The sequence below is a fragment of the Gallus gallus genome, chromosome 3, assembly GCF_016699485.2.
Source record: "Gallus gallus isolate bGalGal1 chromosome 3, bGalGal1.mat.broiler.GRCg7b, whole genome shotgun sequence".
Taxonomy (NCBI): domain Eukaryota; kingdom Metazoa; phylum Chordata; class Aves; order Galliformes; family Phasianidae; genus Gallus; species Gallus gallus.
Window position 1 is genome coordinate 59,382,959 of NC_052534.1, and position 22,747 is coordinate 59,405,705.

Sequence of the window (22,747 nt, forward strand, 5' to 3'; positions counted from 1 at the left end):
AGCAACTTAGATTGAAAGGCAGAAGACAAGGAAGGCCATGCATATGCAGAAGCCTCATGTAATCCGTGAAGAGAAAAGGAGCAGTGGAAAACCAAGAGCTACGGTTGAGTTAAAATAGAGGCATTACATTTTAAACTGATTCTGCAGCTTGCAGGGATTGAAGAGAACCCTTAGAGAATGGGAAACGCAAGGTAATAGTGGTTTGCTGAGGTGAGATACAGGATGTAAAATCTGGACGCGTGCAAGTTATAAGGAGGTAGAACAAAACCAAGAAGATCTCAGATGTATTAGACATATTAGTCTTGCAAACAGAACAAAAGGGGCTTTTCTTCTTCAGTTACTAAGATTTGTTAAAGAGCTGACAGACAACCAAGAAAAAAATAAAGATTCTGAAACGGTGACTGGCTTCCCATTGAGACTTTGATATTCTACGACAGAGAAGACAGCTTATTTACCTTCTCTCAGATGATTTAACTGATTCCTTTTGTGAGCCTGTTCTGCGAGTAGCTTCTCTGATACCATACGGTGCTATTGAATGCAAACAGAATGTGGAGATAAGAAATTCGCTCTTTGCCCAAATAACAATAGACAGTGTATTATATATATATGTAAATATATCTATATCTAACACAACTGTTTATATATAAAGTTATATACACTATATACACTATTATATACATATATATATAATAGTGCACAGTCTGTGGCTTACATAAAGTTTAGGAAAAAACCCTCAAACTTTTACAAAGAAAGTTCATAAGGGCAATTTCTTCAGCATGTAAAGAATTACTTTAAAACTGTTTCAAAGAAAGCCTTCAGCTGTAAGAGGTTTCTAGCACACAACATTAGCTACAGTATAGAGGAGAATGCTTTTCCATCCTGTTAATTAAAAAAAAATATACATATTCCCTACATTTCCAATGCATGGCAAATAATCCCATCTTCTTTTGTTTTACAAACACCTCTGCTTTCAAGCTTAGCTAATAAAATTGTATATATAAAAATCGTATATATAAAAATATAAATATAAATATAATATAAAAATATATAAAATGTAAAATGAAATTGTTTATATAGGAATTTCTTGCTAATGCATTATGCAAATGGTAATTCTCATACAGACAGGCAGAGTTGGCTTTTCTCATATATTTCTGCAAATTTCTAATAGTATAACATGCTTATTGTATGTTCAGTACACGTGTTCTCGTAAGTCTCATTTCAGCATGGAAGCACTATTACTGCCATTTCATAAATGCAGAAGTTTCAACACAATTTAAAAACTCAGTTCTGTGCAATACTAATATTCTACATGGTCTCATTTTCAAGTAGGCTAAAAAACCATGGGCAACACAAGGAAAAGTCACTCTCTCCATTCCCAATTAATATGAACGTGTCAGGTTATGAACCATTACTAGAGATCAGAAATCACTGTTATCAAGCTCTTCTATTTATTCCCTTAGACTCTATTTCTCTCAGGTGTGACAAATGGTGTTAAATGCAAGAGCTCCTAAAAGAGTGGAAGATCTTTACAAATCCCTACTGTTTCTAGTATATAAGTGCATTTAAATCTCTCTTTGAAAGCATTCCAATAAGCACTTAAACCATACCTGTAGATGTCCATCAGAGTTGCACAGCAGACTCACATGTTGCAGACTGAGTGCTAATGGCAACATGGGCCATTCTGGTAGGAAGCTACCATGCACCAGTAAAGTTATGCTTTTACTGAATGAAACTTCTTCAGAGGATGATCTTCGGCTATATTGTTTTTTTACTGTCAATCATAATATTCTCTTCATGGAAGAGAGCATCATCTCCAGCTTTGTTACACATTTATAGCTATCCTTAAAATAAATGCAGAGATGACACAATGCAGATCCTCAACAGTCATCTTCTGCAACATGGAAACTGCAGACGTGAGCGCTCATCAAGACATGATATCAATACAGAACAACACATCTGATCCTCATGGGTCCCTTCCAACTTGGGATATTCTATGATTCTATGATCTTGGCAACAGCATTTCAGTCGTTGTCGTCAGGCAACAAAAAGCATTAACAAACTTACGGTCTGTAATGATTGCATCAAACAACGTCCCCTTTCGCCATATTGGTCTCGAAGAATCAGAAACCAGTGCGTCGAGGTAGTATTTTTCTAAACCATACTGCCGGAGATTAGCTCTGATATTTTCATCTGGCCCTCTCCATTTCTGGTTTTTCCTGCTTGCCTTGCCTTAGAGAGAAAGGAAAAGACACACATTCTCAACAACGAACTATTTCATTGGAAAGCCTTTCATACAGCCCACCATTTGTTTTTAGAGGAAAGGAATTAAGCCACTAAAATACCTAAAAAACCTCCTACCATAGTCTACTCACCATCACAATTATTTGGGTTAAACTTCCTAAGTAAAAAGGCACAATGAAAATACATGAGAAATAGCCAACTTTTAAAGAGATTAATTTTGGAATATCACTATGTATCCTACATAGTAAAACCAACAATTTCCACTGAACTTTTTCAGGGAAGTAAAAATGGGACTAGACTTGCTAGGTTTGGTTATGAGCAATAAGAAAGCACACAGTGGTTGTCAGTACTATTCTGAACTCCATTTTGGTTTCCATTATTCCTTGCATTAAATATTTCCTGCTTAAAAATTAACAGGATAGCTTAGCTAAGACACACACGAACAGTCAATAAAAACAAGCACGACCAAATGCTTCATCTGGGGAACCAACTGTCAAGACTCACTTTTAAGCCAAATCTTATGGCATCCTTCAATAAGGAAAATGCATTTAGGTCCATAAAAGACAATAGCACTATAAATCATGGTTATATATAGCAGAGGACTGATGTGGAATGTAACTTAACATGTATTTATAAATGCTTCTGAATGAGACATTTCTGATCTGCTCAGGAAAACTGATGATTCCAGTCTGAAATAATTTAAAATTAAAACTTTGATTTAAAGTTTCCTGATAGGAAGTATGATTTTGTGTCTCTCAATCAGACTTTCCTATGAAATAAGGATGAAGAAGGCAGAAAACTAAGACAAAAAATGAATTTTCAAAAAATGAAGTAAGGCTCAAATCCTCCAAGTGCAAGGTCTTGCACCCAGATTGTTGCAACTCACACTATCAGTACAAGCTGGAAGATGAAAGGATTAGGTGCAGCCCTACTGAAAAAGACCTGAGGGTACTTATGGATGGGAAGCTGAACATGAGCCAGCCATGCGCCCTCACACCCAAAAAGCCAACCACATCCTGGGCTGCATCACAAGAAGTGTGGCCAGCAGGGTGACGGAGGTGATCCTGCCCCTCTATTCTGCACTGGTGGGACTTCACCTGGAGTATCAAGTTCAGCCGCGGAGTCCTCAGTACAGGAGAGACACAGACCCATTGGAGCGTGTCCAGAGGAGGGCCACAAAAATGCTCCAAGGGATGGAACACCTCTCCTATGAGGAAAGGCTGAGAGAGCTGGGGCTGCTCAGCCTGGAAAACAGAGGGCTGTGAGGTGACCTGATCCTTTCAAAATCTAAAGGGGAGCTACAGGAAAGAAGGGGATAGACTCTTTAGCAGGGTCTGTGGTGACAGGACAAAGAGAAATGGCTTCAAGCTTAAAGAGGGTAGATTCAGGCTGGACAGAAGGAAAAAGTCTTTTACAAGTGAGGGTGAAGAGGCACTGGAATGGGTTGCCCAGAGATATGGTCGATGCCTCATTCCTAGAGGCATTTCAACACAAGGCTGGATCAGGCCTTGGGCAACCTGATCCACCTGTGCATGTCCCTGTTCACTGCAGGAGCGTTGGACAGGAGGACCTTTAGAGAACCCTTCCAGCTCTAAGGATTCTATGATCCTATGAAAAATTTCTCCTCTGGGAGGGGTTTGGTGCTGGAATGGGCTGCCCAGGGAGGTGGTTGAGTCACCATCCCTAGAAGTGTTCAAGAAACATTTAAATGCTGTACTAAGGGACATGGTTTATTGGGGAAATATCAGTGGTAGGTGGACGGTTGGACTGATGATATTGGAGGTCTTTTCCAACCTTGGTGATTCTATGATTCTATGACCCTCTGAAGATGAACACTGATTTGTAATTATCTACTAACCTCAGTATTTATAAATTTCAAGGAATAAGATTTCAATGGTTTAGAAATATGTAACACACCTAATCCATGGATTGTGTTGTAATCTATATCAGTACCGCAGACGTATGCTCCAAAGTGTGCTGAGGAGATAAGGAGGCCACCTGTGAATGGGAGGAAAAGGGGAAAATTACAAATTACTGTCATTAATGTTATCTGTTTTACGACTTTTTACCATGGGAAATTCAGGAGCCTGCACAAGTAGTACACTAGACTCAAACCCAATGAATAATAATAAAATAACAAAAGAAATAAAGAAATAAAAAGACTTAAAGCTACAGTCCACTTAGAATCACTGCACAACTATAATCACAGAAAATAACACCAAGTTCCTTGTCTGTTATCACTGATCTTCCTCATCTTGCTATACCACTCATCACTGGAGACTTTTCTCAGAAGTTTGTAGTTCTCTGTATTTTAAAGCAGGAAGACCCTTTGATCATTCAGGAATCAAAATTATTATTCCTATTCCACAAATATTTCTAACAAACAATGGAGAAATTATTATCAGTATCTGATCTCAAAATTAGTCTCCTTCATCACGTCAAAAATTAAACTTGTTGCATATGTGGCCATTCTTCGTGAGGTAGCAATGGTCAAAATCCTCATAAATATAATTGTCTCTACTGTAAATGTGAGTATCAAAAAAGTTTCCATAATTCTGTTTCTAATTGAGAATTATATGCAGATGTATTGAGTAAATAGCAGCATACAGAAAAAAATACTTTCACTAGCTTACTTGTTATTGTTAGCAATAGATCTAATTTAGCTTACCACTACTATTGGGATCATCATTTCTAATTAAAAAAAAAAAGCTAAAAAAAAAGTCTTTTAACAGCTTCCAAATGAAAAAGGGAAGGATGGCAGAAGATTATCAAAGTGTTGTTGTTAATCAGGAAAAATAGAGCTAACAGGACAATTTAAAACTGAGCAGTAACCAAGAACCCAGCTGTGAAATCCATCTTGCTGATGCCAACTGCTTATAGGTAGAAACAGTTGCACTAAAATGAGGGGAACAGTTTCTGCAAGACAATGGGCCACCAGCACCAGGAATACACAAACTGCCTCTGTGGATGACACCAACTACTGCATACACGGGCAACCTGAAAAGGAACATCTCAGGCAGCTACGCTGCCCCGTGCCAATCGCTCAGCACAGACAAACCCTCAGCACATATAGCACGTGCAGGCTGAAGGTCCTGTCCCGGGGCACTAGAAAATTCTAGAAAATATTGAATGCTAATAAACTCTACCAAAACTGAAGGTGAGGGAGAAAAAAAAAAAAAATAAAAATCTGCTTTTTCTTGTGAAATGGATCAGGCAAAAGCAAGGTTACTCACCCCATAAGAGTCACCCATTCCCCTCGGCTGTAATCCCTCAGAACAGATGGGCAGTACCTCCAGGGGGTCAAGACAAATTTAGCTATCCCTGACCCCAAGTAGGGCATACCACCCAGTCCTACAAAAAAAGTAAGAAGAAAGTACTTTGCCCATCTAAGAGTATTTTTAATCACAGGAAAAAGAGAAAAAAAAAAAAAAAAAAAAAAAAAAAAAGGAAAGTATGAACTTAGAGCTTTCGGATCTCAGCCAGTACCAGTACTAGTTAAATTGTGTTTACAAAGAAGGTGCATGGATATTTAAATGGTCCGCGTGGTCTGCCCTTTGACCTACCCTATATTAGACAGATGTATATAAAGGATTAAACAGAAAATCATTGCAAACAGTGATAATATTAACAGAATGACAGTGGCACAGGACTTCATGGCCTTCCATCACAGTGTCTATTTTTCATACCTCCTGAGCACAGATGAGGGTCTGGGCATATCACTATCCCTCACAGTGTCAAACTGGCAATCCTTGCAATCTCTTGCAATTATTCAGCATTCATGAATTGGCAAAGGAAAACGAGGGACAAACATCTTCCAAAGGTACAAGCAATAAACTTAGTGAGTAACAACAACTGTCTAGGAGGACAATATAAGGTATTCGGATAAAAAGACTATTTTTTCCTTGAGGTTTCATTTTGACCAACACTGAGAAAAAAAAAAATGTATCTGAAAAGCTTGTGGAACTCATATTCTGGAAATCTATCATTTCAATTCTGCTTCATCAAGGAAAAGAAAAAAAGGAATAAAAGCAACACAATTCTAAGCACTTTTTCTTCCACAGACAAATGGAGTTTGTCCACTACTATGCTAATCTAGAAGACTTGTGACTTGGTTCATTCGGCAAAAGCAGTTTGCTTCCAACAGTCAAGCACCATTTTGCAAGGCTGGTATTATTTGATAACATTTATCTTTTCAGCATTAAAGAACTGGGATGAAATCAAGGTAGGCGTTGAAGTTGTACCATGAAAGAAATCTGAATTACGTGTTTTTCAAAGCACTCCTCAAGTCCTGAAGATATGCTCCTTCCAAACCCATCATCACCTTCACTACATTACTCACAAATACCTCCCTATATTCCGGTGATAATCCTATAAAGGCCAGAAGAGGCTATTGCAATTCCTGAGTCTTACTCATCAAGAGTAGGTACCAAGGAAAAGCCACTGTTTGGTCATAAATAAAGCTTACCAACAGATATAGCATTACTCAACGCCTCCAATGTTCCTACGTATGTTAATCACGAGGCCGTACAGTACAAATGCCTAGTGCAATAAGAATATAAACATTTGTAATTCAAATCACTGGGCAGTTCAGGGAGAATTTCATGTATGTTATACTTTTGGACTGAATGATTTAATTCTTAACACTTATCTTTAATTTTTATAGCCTCAACATTTCTATGTGTTTTTTTTTTCTTCTAACTTTGCCTTTTTTTGTTACTTTGTTTTCACCCCCAAGAGAATGAACGCTCTGAGAATTTTTTTTTTGTGATGTTGGTTTAGTGAATCAAGAAACAGAACTGACAACAAAGTGAAACAAACTGCCTCTGGGGTGAACTGGAGGAATTTTCTCAACCTTTTGAAGACTACAACCTATACATGAGCACAAGGAAGATGAGTAAATTTCATAAGAAATAATTATGCATACAAAAAAAATCAAGTCATATATGAACACTAATATTAAAGACAAAAGCAAATTGTTTAGTAAAGTCTTGTGTTTCCGAAAATACAACATTCCGGATGTATTTTCTATGGTACAGAGAAGCCATATGCTAATAAGAATTTGTCCCACTAGTGATGCTGCATTGTTGCCTTCACACTTCCTAACTCTTTGTCACAATTTGTGCAATGAATGCTCTTCATTCGCTCACCAATATAAGCATTTCACGTGTTTGCAGCTCACAGCCTAGCACCACTGGTCTTCTATTTCAGTTAGAAAACAGTAGTTTCCCTTAGATGAGAGGTACTACTTTCACCATGCACTTTATTGTGTGGAATAAAAGCTCCCCCTCCTGGTTGAAGCAGGAAAATTCTTAGTTGGGGAGAACACATAGTACTAACTATGCTGTCCTAAAGAGAAGATGCAACAGTATCAGGAATCGATCAGTACTGAGTGGACATTGGGTCGTAGCCCTATATTGCGTTACATGCTCAGAAGTGTCCCAAAGACTTCTCTAAATAGTCGCCTCCTGAAGGCAACGTTCAGTTCTTAGTCGCTTTGGATTTTAAACAGTCTTTAATACACATAAACTGGAGTTTAAATCACGTTACGTTCAGAAACAAAAAAAAGAAACACCCGAGTTAAGACAGTATATTTTACACCTCTGAGAAGTCTGTTTAAATCTTCTGAAGTTGGCCTCCTTCTCCCAAAATACCACTGAAGATTCATTTTACAACAATCATTTTGCCTCAGGTACGATCTCAAGTCTCAGTCAGGCCCCCGAAGCTGCTGTATCAAGTATAAGTGCAGTGCAAGCAGTAACACAATCACTCAGGTTTTTTTCTTCCAGTAGAAAAATAAACAAACGTACCTGTTCCAACAAATGGATCATACACGATATCATTGGGTTTTACTCTCCCATGGTTTGCCATGACGAATGACAGACAGGCATCCATGCTAGTATTTCCAATAAAGTGTCTCTTTTTTATACTATAGGACTCAATAAGTTCTCTTTGGCCATCTGCAATCTGTTGAAAGAATTGAAATCACTGTCAGGTCTCAGACACAAGAGATAAGAAGACTAACAGGTTTGCTAAAGTAACACTATCCAACAAACAGTGAACTATTCATTTCATAACACAGTCTGCTTTCCGCCTTCTGCAAGCATGAACGATTTCTTTCCAAGTAATAGAAACCTTCATGCAATACCTGATAAATACTTCAAGATAGAGATCAAAAGCACGTAAACAGTTTAGAGTGAAATTTCTTCTTCAAGAAATAAGAAATAGAGCAACTTGGCTACTATTCTAGATATCAAAATAACCATTCCTGGCAATTCATAGTTATAAGAATTCCCAAATAATAAGAGGACATGTTAACAAGTGTATGCACACAGCCAAAGGTCACATAGAAGTTCCATCTTCAGTGGCTTTTCTGTCATACTCAAAATCTAAATTGAGGGTAGCATTGACAGATAAGAATTCACTGGAAACACAAAGCCCAAACACTAACATTTTTTCCACCAGACTTCCAAAATACATTGAAGATGACCAAAGCAGTCTGGAACAGAACATGTTCCAAAGCTCTTCCAATACAATTCCGCTTCCATTAAGGCTCAATACAACTTTTACATTTCAAATTGGAAGACACTTTCCTGAACAGACAAGCCCTAAAACGGAAGTTTACGCACCCATCTACCAAAATACAGATCAAAAGGTTCTTCTGGGACATTGTTAGGGTCCATTCCATAATCTTCCAAAATCCAGAAGATGTGCTCTGGATTCTTCAGATTTACCTTTCCACTGAATGGCAGAAATTCAAGAGCCTAGATGGTAAAGAAAGAAAAAGAGTCTACATATTCGAGGTCCAATTTTTCAAGTCTGTACCCTACCAAAAAAAACCCAAACAAAACCAAAACAAGAAAAAACACAACAACCACCACCAAACCAAAAGACGCTCTGCAATTCTGCCTGTGAGAAATAACAGATTATTACTAAAAGTACATTCTGACATTCCCCTGGATTTCTAAAATGCCTTTTTTGTGAACGCAAATGGCTCAAATGACTGAGGAATAAAAATTAGAAGCATAAAATTTGTTATTAATTAAGACAACATAACTTTAGAGGAAAAGAACTGTGCATGCTGATTATGCAATTTGCAAGTTAGGAAAGCAATACTTCTGACAGACAGTAAGATATAAAATTTCAATGATGTGCAACTGTACCAATTTAAATTGAGAGCAGCCCTGCAGAGAAGGAGCTGGGGGTCCAGGGGGATGAGAAACTCAACATGAGCCAGCAGTGTGCTCTTGCAGCTCAGAAACCAAATGGCATCCTGGGCTCCAGAGGAAGAGGGGTGGCCAGCAGGGAGAAGGAGTTGACTGTCCCTCTCTACTCTGCCCTTGTGAGGGCCCCATCTGGAGTACTGTCTCCAGGTCTGGGGCCCCCAGTACAAGAAACACAGGGAGCTGTTGGAGAGGGTCCAGAGGAGGGCCACAAAGATGATCAGAGGGCTGGAGCACCTCCCCTGTGAAGACATGTTGCGGGAGCTGGGCTTGTTCAGCCTGGAGAAAAGGCTGCAGGGTGACCTCACTGCAGCCTTTCAGTACTTAATCGGAGCCTATAAACAGGAGGGGAGTCAACTCTTTGAAAAGGTAGATAACAGCAGGACAAGGGGAAACGGTTTTAAGTTGAAGGAGGGAACATTTAGGTTGGATGTCAGGGGGAAGTTCTTTATAGAGAGAGTGGTGATGTGATGGAACAGGCTGCCCAGAAAGGTTATGGATGCCCTCTCCCTGGAGGTGTTCAAGGCCAGGTTGGATGGGGCCCTGGGCAGTCTGGTCTGGTACTAAATGTGGAGGTTGGTGGCCCTGCCTGTGGCAAGAGGGTTGGAGCTTCATGATCCTTGAGGTCCTTTCCAACCTGGGCCATTCTGTGTGTGATTCTGTGAAATTTTCAGCACTACTTCACATATATAAAAACCGAAAAAAAAAAAAAAAAAAACCAAACCACTAAAGGCACCAATTATTAATCAGATAATTTCAGTATCAGTAAACAATGTAAACAGAATCAACAACAGTTAAAAAACAGGAAGTGGAAAGGCTTTTCTTAAAACTGTCACCTAACTCTACCATAGAAATCTTAGAGTTCTGGGCCACACATCTGCATTTCTGCATCTGTGAAATCAGCACAGTGATACATCTGCCTTACATGGCCTGTTTAGAAAAAAACATCACAAAGTCATGGATTTCATGGGAGTGTTAAGTCAGACGCAAAGATCCCATTTAGAGTTGACAAGACACAAGCTGTTAACTGCTTTAAAATCTTCAGAAAATCTAAACTTCAATATATCTTAGACAACACTGACAACATGGCATAAGAACAACATCAGAAGATTAAAATAAAGGTTGAAGATCTCAAATCTACATCTACTTACATCTATCTTTTTTATCTTCTGTGCTTGGGTCAGTGTCTTATTAAATGTATGAATATGTATTTTGTATGTCGAGTCTGGCTGTAGATAAGGAAGCTGAAAGAAGGCAAAGATTGTCATTAGTACAGCTGCAGCATTAATCACTGTGATGAAAGAAACATGGTTTCTGAATTCTTAACATGCATACCATCTTGTCCGTTGGATAGTTCTTCAAGGATGCATAGAGTTCCCCTGCAGATCTGCCATGACCCCACAGCTCAAATATAGACCTGAAAATACCAATATTTTTAGAGTGCAGCAAGATGGGGAGGCTGTAAGATGTCTTAGAGACACCTACTCCTTTCCACCACTCGATGGCCAGTGTATTTCTGCTTTGCGGGATAATAGAGGATTAGCAGACATATTAGGGATAATAAAGGGCTATTTACGTCTTAGAGTATGCTTAAGTTTTGTTCTCAACCCATTGGAAACATATTGTCACAGAGGGCCATTTTGCATGCATGGTCTTTCTCTAGGCAAGAGTAAACAGCCTATGCCACTGTAGGTAAAACTGTGTACACAAATAACAAGCACTCAAGAGGGGCCATGCAACTCTCTGCAGAGTTGCCCAAACCAACTCTGAACAATGCAGCACAGACACCATAACCTAAATTCAGCGTGCTCAGAGAGCCATACCATGTCTATGCTGCTTCTTGTCCTGTACTATGTCTCTGAGTCATCTCTCACAACTCATGGGAAAATATTTTATTCAGATCCCTCAAAAAGGGCCAAAAGCAGCAGAAACAACTGATCTCTGGCATACTCCTTTGCTCAGGAGTTTTTTAGGAGCTAGGCTAAAGGCTCACGTACAAACTGTAGGAGGGTGACACAAGAAATATGTATCATACCACTCCCTTCTAAATGTGATTTTCAGTTTTTATCTATTACTGTTCTCATCTTTAATTCTGCTTATATTTTAAATTAAGCCACTAACTAAACAGTACTTAAGACAACTAAGAAGTCATCAGCTCTATGAGAAGAGCACTGGCTCTGCAGTGAAGGTCTGTGTTTCAAGACATGATGCTGATCATACATTAAGTAAAGAGAACAAGCATGATACATAATCAGTCCTAATTTCTAGAGGTAAGCAGTGACTGTCTATTGTAATTATAGAATCACAGAATTGTAGGGGTTGGAAGTGACCTCTAGAGATCATTGAGTCCAGCTCCCCTGCAAAGCAGGCCCCCTACAGCAGGCTGCACAGGTAGGCGTCCAGGCAGGTTTTGAATATCTCCAGAGAAGGAGAATCCACAACCTCCTTGGGCAGCCTGTTCCAGTGCTCTGTCACCTTCACTGTGAAGAAGTTCCTTCGTGTACTGGTGTGGAACTTCCTGTGCTCCAGTTTATGGCTGTTTCCCCTTGTCCTGTCCCCAGAGACTGCTGAAAAGAGGTTGGCCATGTCCCTTTGACTTCACTTAAAATATTTATAAATGTTAATAAGATCCCCTCTCAGTCTTCTTTTCTCAAGGCTGAACAGACCCAGGTCACCCAGCCTTTCCTCACAGGGGAGATTTCTCCACACAAAACCAGTAGTTACCACCATATGGTGATACAGATTTTCATAGTCTACATCATCATTTTCAAGATTTTCCACCTCTTCTTACTTTGCACATACTGTCCGTCTCATCAGCCCTCTTGCCATCTCTTCTGAAGGAATATTGAGAATCCAAAACGGAGACTGAAATAAAAAGAAAACGAGAGATGCAAACATGCAGATGGAGGATGTTACAGGAATTACACCATCACATAGTTCTGCACTATCAAAACAGAATGTGTGCTGAAGAAAAAAAGGAAAGAAAAAAAAAGAGGAAAAAAAAAAGAAAACAAAGTGTACAGAGAATATGAAGATAAAACATTTAATTTGAAGGCAAACTGTATATTATCTTGAAAGGCCAAGAAGCTTTATCACAAATTCCATTTTCCCACTCTATATTTGACTTGGTAAAACATTATCAGTTCATGTTTTTCTAGGTTATTCAGACTGTAAAGAACTGGAATGCTTAGTTACGCACAGCTAATAATAAAATCTAAGTAATGTTGAGTAAGCATTGGAACTAGAAACATGCATCTCCTGGCTTCACTGTTTTGGATACACTGTCTTATCAAACCTAAGGTAAACATTAAATTCACAGAGCTACTGAACTTTCTCACTGTTCAGTTATACTGAAAGGAAACAAGCTTCCCAGTAGATGGCACCATTTCTTTTTATAGAGATAAACGAAGACATCCCAATGTGCATTTTGTGCAGCTTTTTCTGAAGTAAAAGTCTTAACTGAAATTGAAAGTAGCTCGTTTTTGGAAAGTGTCTTATTTTCCTAATGAACTTCAAAATGTATTCAGTCACCCTCTTCCAATAAAAATACCATAGACAGCATATTTGTATACCATACATACACTCTAAGAAAATACCTGATGCTCACTTACATTTACACAGACTTCCTGCTGACTGCTAAACTGCCCACCACAAAGCGAGAGCAAAGATGTTATTTCCTAAAGAGAAAACATAAAGGTCAGTCTTCAGGAGTATTTACTAATGTATTCAAGTTAAAAATAAATAAATAAATAAATAGAGACCTAGTTCTAATGCAGACAGCGACCTCTACATGAAATATAAATGAAATTTTAGGATTAGCCAAAGAGGAAAGAACAGCATTTCTTGTGAGAACCAACAATGAAAAACTCTTATAATGACTGTGAGGCGAGAGCAGAGGTTTACAACTACATTCCGCCTGTAGATAGTATGGATGAGCAGGAAGCATTGGACTCTCCTGCTGTAGAAGCAGCTGATCATCTTTCTCAGAACTCAGTTGCAAATGAAGGAGTTATTAACAGACTATGAAAAGTTGCACATTGTACTACACAGCAAGATCAAGTTAGACAAAATCTGAATAATGAAATCCAATTGATTTCCTTTCCTCTATTCCTCCTTCACTGACATCTGTACTGCTCAGTCCTAGCCCTCACATTAATATTCCTGTTATGACACTGCTCTAAGCTATCTATTCTTAAAATACTTTTCTAATTATTGCACAAAAAAAGGGATGCTGCACTCTGAACTGTGGTTGAGGCCATCACCGAGCATTAATTGATTCTCTGTTACTCCTCTGCTTTACAGGTATATCAACAGTTTCCTTCAGTGGGTGCCTTGCCTGGAGAAAACTAAATCAGACTGGGAGCTGAACGAGGGAAACAGCAAATCTCCAAGTAACAAGCTAGCAGTAGCTGTAAAAAATACTTACAGAAAAAGCATTTTAAACTGAAATGGGAGTGAAACACTGGGGATATTCCTCACAGAGCCCATTCACACCAAGTGACAAGCTGCAGCCTCTGAACGTGACCGGAAGTACAACAGAGTGTAACAGAAGCAAAGGCAGTGATGCAGGGCCAGGTGTGCCCCTAAGGAAGCAGCTGGCGGGCACTGCCGGCCCACAGCGAAGTGGGTGGCACCGGCCTAAGGATCTCTCCCTGCCGTTGCAGAAGAGATCCTCTGAGCACGGAGTGAGACTTCTTACAGACTGGGAAATGTGAAACACGTAACCTAATGACTGGCTGTTAGCTTGATAACAAACGTGGGCCCAGACAGGAGCCTGCACCTGCTGGGGTCCAGCACTGTTACCCCCGCAGCAAAGCTCACCCTCCATCCCGCAAAGAGGCATGGCACAGACGAGCACCAGCTCTGCCTGACGAGCCTGCACTGATCCCAGAGCACTCCATTCTCAGACAGCCCGGCCCCCCAGCGCAGCTCCTCACGCGGCCAAAGCACCAGCACAGGACCTTAGCAACATCTCCGTAAGCCAGCTCTTTCCTCCAAGCCTCAATTCCTTATCCACAGCCTCGAGCGCTTTGCTGCCAGCCCGTCCCGCCTCTACATGCTCCACAGAATCGGCTGTCTGGCTGCAGCGCCCTGTCCCACCGGTCGCAGGAGCGCGGCAAGAAAAGCCTTTCCTTCAAACCAAGGCGGGGGCTGGAGGACGAGGAAGAAGCCGAAGCCGAAGCCGCAGCGACGCTGGAGCAAACGGAGACGGCCCCGAGCGAACGCGCCGCTTGCCGCAACGCACGGAGCGACGCGGGGACACGGCCCGAGGACGCCCGCCCCGCCCCGAGCCGCCCGGGGCAGCCCAGGCGCGGTCCCGCCGTCGCGGCCAGGCCGGGCCGTCCCCGGTGCAGGCAGGGCAGCCCCGCGCGCAGCGCCCCGCCGTCCCCCCCTCCCCTCAGAGGCCGCCCCCCCGCCTGCTCCCCTCACCGGCAGGCGGAACTCGAGGTGCTCCTGCGCCAGCAGCAGCAGGTACCGCTGCAGCGCCAGGCCCGCCGCCGCCATCTCCGGCCATCCCCCGCCTCCCGCGCCGCATGCGCCGCCGGGCGGGCCTAGCGGGGAGCGGGCGGGAGGCAGGGCCCGGCGGGAGGCAATCCGCTCGGCTCCCGCCCGCTGCGGAACGACGGCGGGGCGGGGCAGCGGGGCCGCTGTGGGCTTTGGGGCCGGGCTCAGGCGGCGCTGCTTTTCCAGCCCAGCCGCCGCTCGCTTATGAATGGTTGGCTTCGTCTTCATCTCCGCCTTCCTCAGCCGCCGTGCGCGCTTTGTAACGTACCTCCTGTACGAGTGCGGTCCTACGCCTACGGGAGTTGTAAATCACTCCGTACGCTCCCCGTTGGTGTGCGTGCTCAGAACTGCTTGACAGTGAGCTGTCAGGAATCTGAAGGCCGTGGCCTAGAGGCACGTTGTTGCTTCCGGCATGCCGCAGGCCCTGCCTTCGCCCGGCCTCAGCCGTCGCCTCTCCCCGCTGGCATCTCCGAATGCCGCACGGTACCGCCAGCCGTAGCAGGCAGCGAGGAGCCCTGAGCGCTGCAGCACAGGAAGGTCAGCGACTGCGGCACGGGCACTGGGGCAGACAGATGAGAAACAGGTTCTCGGGAAGGGAAATGGCAGATAAGTGGCTGTTCAGCAGGATAAAAGAATGCTGTTTAGCGCTGCAGGTTATTGTTTGTTCTAACTTAACATCTAGACTCGCTAACTGTAATCCCATACTCCCTGATCCCCGTTACGCTGAGCTGGAAGGTTCGGCTTATCCAGATTTCAGTAAGCCTTTATTAGGAGCAGGCCAGCTCAGCAGTAACTCATGTTCCGTGTTTTCCATGCCGATTTTTGGATGGCCTTTCTTCGACATGGCTAAGATTTTGCTCATGACCTGTAAGCACCGCATGGGCTGCATTCCTGATGTATCCATGTAGCCAATGCTTGGCCTTCTCTTCCTGCTGTAATCAGAACCGAAGCTTGGTACAAAGCTTGGTACGAAGCTTTCACTTCAGCAGCTGCCAGCCTCAGTGTGCACTGTGATCTGAGGGTGAGCCTTCCTAGGCAGTTCTTGAGGAGGAGGTGAAGCAGCAGACGGAGATGCCTCTTGTTCAGCAGTTCAGAGGAGCCCAGCAGTGCCCACCACACTGGGCTGCTGACAAGCCCATCCCAGGTGGCTTACAAAGACTTCTTAGGAGGTGCCACTGGCATTATTGTTTGAGCTAAATCTCTTTGGGTCTGCCTTTCTCCTACTTCATCTGCACGGAGCGCTGCTGTGCACCCCAGAAGATGAAGACCTCCATGGTCTAGCAGTGCGTTGCTGATGAAGAACAGGGCTGAAACTCTGCACTTGCCTGCTGTCTGCATGGGGATCCGTGCCAAATCTGTATGCTGCGTAGCACAGCTTAAAAGTGTATGTAGATTAACAAGTAAGAGTTAAAGAGTACGTGCAGCACAAAAACAAAGACGCAATGTTTATAAATTCAGAGCCCAGTACTGTGAGGTGTCAGGGATGAGCCAAGCGGGTTATTGGGCTGCGGGAAGGGACTTGTCTTCAGGCAACAACAGCATTGCACAACTGTGGTAGGGAGAGAAGGAAGTGAAATTCCTTCTTTTTAGCCTTCAGGGGAATTTTAAGGACCCAAAATGTAATTACCCAAATTGGAAGTTTTCCAGGAGCCTAGAGTAAACTATTCTCTCTCTCAAAACACAACGGGATCACGCAGTGGTCATGAGTTCCCATTTAGCAGCACACACGGGCCCACCAACACAAAGCTGTGGCGCAGCGTGCATTGCTGTTCGCTGCCTCAGCACCCTCAGAGCTCCGTGTTCCCTTCTGGAACCCAACTCAGCAGCAGCAACCTGGCTGTTGTGCAGCCACAGCACCCCGCGTTTCAGCAGGTGCGGGTCACCACCGGCTCTATGCCCACACGGGCCCGGCCTGAGCTCGCCCACAATCTGCCCGGGGCCTTTTAAGGCAGAACTATCCGCCGCTGCCGAGCAACGCTCCGCCGCCCGGCCGCGCTTCCCGGCCGCAACGGGGCCGCTGTGTCCTTCCGGGGCGGGCACATCCCGGCGGCGGGGCGGGCGCAGCGCCCCGTGCCCGCGGGGCCGACCGGGTACCGCAGTGCTTGTGGAGCCGCGGGACCGGGGCCGAGAGCACCGCGGACAGCGGCGGGTGAGCGTCCTGCCCGCCCCGCTGCCCGACCTCGAGAGGCTGGCTGCATCTCTTCGCTTTCTCGACTGCTGTACGGTTATGAGTGGACCGACCAAAAAGTTCAGTATTTGAAGACTTCGGCAGCCTTGGCAGTTGCAGATGCAAAACTCTGGCAGAAACTACCAGGATTTTTTTTTTTCCCTCTTCTGACGAAGCTTATTTGTGTTGTTTCCTTCTCAGCTGACAGTGCACAGGAGAACCATCGCTGCGGTTGGTCATTGGTTCCCGTTTGAGTGCCGCAAACCAATTCCAAGGAATGGAGGAGAATAAGGGGCAGCGTGCTAAAAGCAGCGGCGCGGTGAGCGACCTGAGGAGAAGCTGGCAGACCTGGGCAGAGGATCGGGTTGAGTACCAGAGGAAGAACCCATTCAGCAACGATGATAGGCTCGCATCTAAACCTCTGCATGCTCAGAAAGGAGACCTTGCCTACGGGAGACCCCCTGAAGGGTCTAAAACAGAGCAGAGAGGGAAAGATGCTCACTCGCATGTGGAAAAGGAGGTGGAAGAGCTGTGCCTGATCATCAGAAGCACGGGGCAGAAGGGAGAAGACGGACACGTGAGTGTAACGTTTGGGCAGCTGTTTGAGACATATGTGACTATCTCCAACAAAGTGGTGGGAATCTTGCTGAGAGCCAGAAAACACGGCCTGGTTCATTTTGAAGGTGAAATGCTTTGGCAAGGAAAGGATGATGATGTGGTCATCACTTTGCTGGAATGAGACTTTGGCATCTGATGAATTTTGCTGCTTGTTTCCATTTGGAAAAACCTCTAGATACTGTCTTGAAAAGGTTTTCATTGCAGAATTTCAGCTCTGCAAATTAATGGGACATTTAAAGGAGAAAATGGGTGCGAAACATAAAAAAATGGTTTGCATAAAAATAATAAGCAATTTTGGAGAGAAATCACAAATAATCAACTAATCTGTCACAATACCGAGTATGCTGTGGTTCTTCAAGCATCCTCACTGGGTTAGTGCTTTAGGTTCTGAACACTAATGACTAATTGCCACCATACAGCACTGAATCTTGGAGGTTGTGAAAGACTTGCTGTGGGGGGGATTTTCTGATTTGCAAAACATGGAATTGAGCACTTTTATGGGAATTCATATACTTCAAGAGCTTGGCTGTAGCAAAGGTTCTCGTTACTGGTGACTCTAAATAAATGGCAGTTAGGTTGATTTTCGTGAAGTATATGAAAATGCCCAAGTTTACAGAAATATCACTTGCTTAGTGGCCTACAATATATACAGCAAGGATATTTCATGTTTCCTAAATAAGCTGCATCTTGCTGAACTTAATGGTCTATCCTTAGCATCGTGTCTTCTGCATCTAGTTCTTTTTCCTCTCTGTATATCATACCACTTTCACCTCCTCTTCTAATGCTGGGTCATACTACGGGAGATCACAAAGCTCTGCAGCCTTTTTGGTGGTCTCAAATACACCCTTCAGAAAAAATAGGGTGCCACAACACAACAACTTGAAACACAACAGAAAGTCTATTGGGGCATTAATGAAAAGAAAAAAATAACAAAAAAAAAGCTCTGACTTCTTTCAGCAAAGTGTAGCAATGCTGTTTACAACAGGAGAGTAGAGGTCCTGTAGTGCCAAACGCGTAAGTAGACGTATAGAGTGCAGTCACATCCCTCATTTAGTTGAGGCAGAGCTGTGTTGCAAGTTTCCAAACGGGGAGATAAAAATGAGGTTGAGAAATGAGCAACAAGAATTTTCCTTATGGTTCTTATAACCATAAGGAGGAACTTTTGGAGGAACTTCTGGAGGAACTTTTTTCAGGGTTCAGAATTGGTTATATTTGATAGTTGTAATGACAATATTAAAAATAATCAGGAACTGTGATTCTATTTCCAATAATTGCCACCAAGAAAATGGGAATACAAAATTCTATTTCTTTCTTTTCTTTCTTTCTTTTTCTTTTTTCTTTTTCAAACAGGACAAATGGAAGCTCTGGTGTGGTATATGTGGTGCTAAGTACAGTACTTGATGAGTCTTTAAAATAAGAATATTCTCTTGCCTCAAAAGGATACTGAGATTTATTATAAGCTATGCACTTGATAAAAGTGATTATTTAATGCTATTTACATAAACCTCCCCCCCTTTTTTTTTGCAAGAAGCATGAGTTTTGACTTTTTCATCTATTGGGATTTTGCATTAAATTAAACTTTCTGACTGAGCAAGTAAAAATACAGTTTTCGTTATCCCTCTGCCTCCTTTTCATAGTGAAAAGACAAGGAAAATGGAAAAAAACAGAGATGAATGTGGCAACAAGAACTAAGTCCATCTGGAGAATAGGAGAGCCAGATGCAGGTACAGCATGGAGAGGAAACAAAGGATGGGCTTTAATCACCACATCATTTCAGCATATTGGAAACTGGAGAATACATGCTGCCCCAGACACCACTGGTTTGTGTTCTCAGAACCACTCCTTTCTAAAATAATTTATGGCTTAAAACAAGACTTATGTAACTTGTCATCACTTCATATTTAAAATGCTTTGGTTTTTTGGAAAAGCGTTTCTAGCCAAATGACATGAGCATGAGTTAGTGCATTTCCACTCCCATATGATGAAACCTGGGCGTGCATTTTGATTTCAAAGCAAATATAGCACAGCTATGAAATGTGGTGTGCTTAATTCTAACCATTTGTCAGCCCAGTTGATTCTGCTCCAGCCATGTTCGTAACTTGGAGAAGGCAGTATTCGGCAGTTCAAGTATCACCAGCTACAGGATGGCAGTATCATGGAAAATAATCCATTACTCTCAAAAGACACACAGTTGAGGCAGTGTGTAACCTGAGCACTCTCAGGGTGCAAGTCCAGCTTGTGCAGACTCACTAATTCTTAATTAAGTCTGACCTGAGTAGTTAAGCAACAAGAACTAAGGCTTCCACTGCCATGCATGTAGTGTCAGACAGTAACATGGCCTCAGCTGTACTGCTGCTTAGGGTTGGTTTACGTATCACTTGAGCACATCTGCAAAAGCTTTAAGCGTACCTCTTACTCGGCTCGAACAGAAGCCGAGTAAGCCCTATATGAAATGGTCTTATCAACTGTGTGACTGTGAGAAGATTGTCCTATCTTGAACAAAACAAAGGGTCATTATTAAAAACGTAATTCATAGGAGGTTCATAGGGGGTTGGATTTTTTTAAAAAACAGCTGTAGGGCCAAATTTCCTGTCTGCCATTATTAGGTGAACGTTCTCTGAAGGGTGACGAGTCTTTCTGTCTCATACGTCCGTGCAGTGGCACCAAAATCTGCCAAACTGGGTCAGTGCACAGGTTGATAGATGCAATCTGCTTTCAGCAATCGCCCATATCTCAAAAGAAGTCTTTAAAAGATAACACAATTGTTCAGTTTGTCCACCAAATACACTCAAGAGTAAGAAAATCAATCTTAAAGCCAATACAGACAAGAACAGCCCTATCTACTGGACATGACTGAATGTAGCTACTAGCCTACAAGTTTTACAGAGCTCTGCTTCTTCATCTGCAATGTAGTTTCAATTAGCATCTACAGGTGACAGTTCTTGGAAGTTTTATTATGCAACAGGGCCTCTTTTGAGGAACAGAAATCCTCTTTAGTGGAACAGAATTTAATATATTCACTAAAAATGTAAGATGTGCATTTTAAATATTACAACTCGTCTGTAGTAGTAACTAAAGTTTGACCTTTTATAAGGTTTTCTGTCCTACCATGTAACATTCAGCTCTTCCAGTCTCTCCTGAACGTTCACTTTTCTTTTAACAACCTTATCTGCTTCCTCTGCAGTCTTTCCTTTGAGTTGAAGCCTGTGAGTTCTGCACCTGACTTGGACTGTACATTGTACAGGAATTATCTGTATTTTGTCTTGTCAAAATAAATAAATATTTATTCACTTCAATAAATATTGCACAACAGTTGAAATGACAGCAAGAGAGTTTTTATGCAGGTTTTACCATTTATATTTACTTGTCTTACTTGCCAAATTTCAAAAATGATCTTCATCAGTTTGCTTCCATTTCCATGCTTTTGCTTACAACTCACGCTTATGAAGACCTCAGAATACCTAGAAGGTCTATTACCAGTTTAGTCACACGGAAAATGCTGTCCTTTGTCAAAACACCTATTTTTTTGTTTTTAACTTCTACATGCAACAGCACTGTATGTGTGTCTACTTCACCCTTTCAGAAGGAGGCAATTAGTGCTCTGGCACAGAAGCATTATTCTCCGGGCTTGCATTAGCTAAAACAATTGAGCATAAGAGTACAAGTGAAGCTTTGTCATTCCTAAATATGTAGTCAAAAAAGCAGCTTTTCTCAAGACTGCTAATACTAGAACAAAGAACAGGGGTAGAGGCTAAGCAACTTTCCTTTGCTTCTCAGTCTTGTCCTCTGAAGATTAAAACTGCTGAGTAAGTTCACCTTCCACAAGGTTTTTTAGCCATCTCTGCTCACTGCAATGCTCCATAGAAGACTGGGGATGTTTTAAAATGGCATTATAATGCTGCTGTTGAAGAGGGTGACATAATGAACAGGGTCTGCCCACTGCCTTTTCCAACAATTCCAACAAAGGGGGTAGCCAACAATTCTGAAACATATTCAAAGCATTAGAATAGACTTTTCAGAAAATACTTCTTAGCCCAATTAAAAAATATGCGCTGAATCCAAGAACAAAGCTCGTCAATACAGAAGGAAAATGGAGCACAGTTCCATGCTGGAAAACACTAATGAGACACAAAGCATTCATCTCAGTAATGAATGTGGCTCCATTTAGCACCTACATGTTTGAGCCTGTTTGAGGCTTGTTTGCTAGTGGCAGAGACAATCTGAAATGCCTATCTTGATTTTCAGCAAAAGTTTTGGAAGCTAGATGACATCCCGATTTTTACCTTTCCAGACTTACTTTCCTGTCATTACTTTGGCCCTCCTCAAACATAAAAGTCAATCTTCATGTTTCCTGCTGCGTACATTTCAGTGCATTGGGGTCTAGCTGGGTTGGACTTAAATTTTCTTTGTAGCAGCTCAATGTTGTTTCCTATTTGTGATTAAAACAGTGTTAACACAACAATCTTCTGACTTGCCCAGAGAGATTGTGAATGTCCTATCCCCGGATGCATTCAAGGCCAGCCTGGACGTGGCTCTGGGCAGCCTGGTCTAGTGGTTGGTGACCCTGCCCACGGCAGGAGCGTTGAAACTAGATGACCTTTGAGGTCCTTTTCAACCCAGGCCATCCTATGATTCTATGACATGATTCTATGATTCTGTTGGTGAGCAGTGCTTGCACAGCATGAAGGCATTCTCCTTCTCTCAGTCTGCCACTCCAACCAGTAGGCTTAGGGTGGGCAAGAAGCTGGGAGGGGACAACCTGCACCAGGCACAAAGCAACCAGCAGGGTTATCCCATGCTGTATAATATCACACTCAGCAATAAAAATGGAGGGAAGGTTTCTTGAGGGCTACAGTTAGGCTAGCCATTGCTACTGGACTGCTTGCAGGAGGTAATGATTGCCTTTACATTGCGAATCTTGTTCTTTTTCCGTCCTCTTTCCTTCATTATTAAACCATCGTTACCTTGACCTACTCTCTCCCCCATCCCACCGGGA

The 22,747-nt window shown here is 42.5% G+C and overlaps 1 protein-coding gene and 1 long non-coding RNA gene across 4 annotated transcripts in view; one reads left to right on the forward strand and one right to left on the reverse strand.

The window, feature by feature from the left end:
- The window catches only part of TRMT11 (tRNA methyltransferase 11 homolog), a 31,241-nt gene extending 16,248 nt beyond the window's left edge, over positions 1–14,993 (reverse strand). For both annotated transcript variants that reach the window (XR_001466004.4, NM_204368.2), the window contains exons 1-10: positions 14,892–14,993; positions 13,073–13,138; positions 12,253–12,326; positions 10,797–10,878; positions 10,613–10,705; positions 8,868–9,002; positions 8,049–8,205; positions 4,159–4,239; positions 2,065–2,229; positions 456–528 (exon numbers count right to left, since the gene is read on the reverse strand). Coding sequence is in view for 1 of the 2 variants with exons in the window: in NM_204368.2 (NP_989699.2) it covers positions 456–528; positions 2,065–2,229; positions 4,159–4,239; positions 8,049–8,205; positions 8,868–9,002; positions 10,613–10,705; positions 10,797–10,878; positions 12,253–12,326; positions 13,073–13,138; positions 14,892–14,966 (1,001 nt within the window). In the remaining variant the exon portion in view is untranslated. The remainder of the gene's footprint in view (positions 1–455; positions 529–2,064; positions 2,230–4,158; positions 4,240–8,048; positions 8,206–8,867; positions 9,003–10,612; positions 10,706–10,796; positions 10,879–12,252; positions 12,327–13,072; positions 13,139–14,891) is intronic.
- A 225-nt stretch (positions 14,994–15,218) lies between these two features.
- LOC101751514 lies at positions 15,219–21,070 on the forward strand. 2 transcript variants are annotated; one of them, XR_001466010.4, is made up of 2 exons: positions 15,219–15,503; positions 17,335–21,070. It is a non-coding gene; the product is annotated as an uncharacterized LOC101751514 (long non-coding RNA). The 2 variants fall into 2 exon arrangements; XR_006938670.1 differs by lacking the exon at positions 15,219–15,503 and adding an exon at positions 17,015–17,213.
- Positions 21,071–22,747: the final 1,677 nt, after the last annotated feature.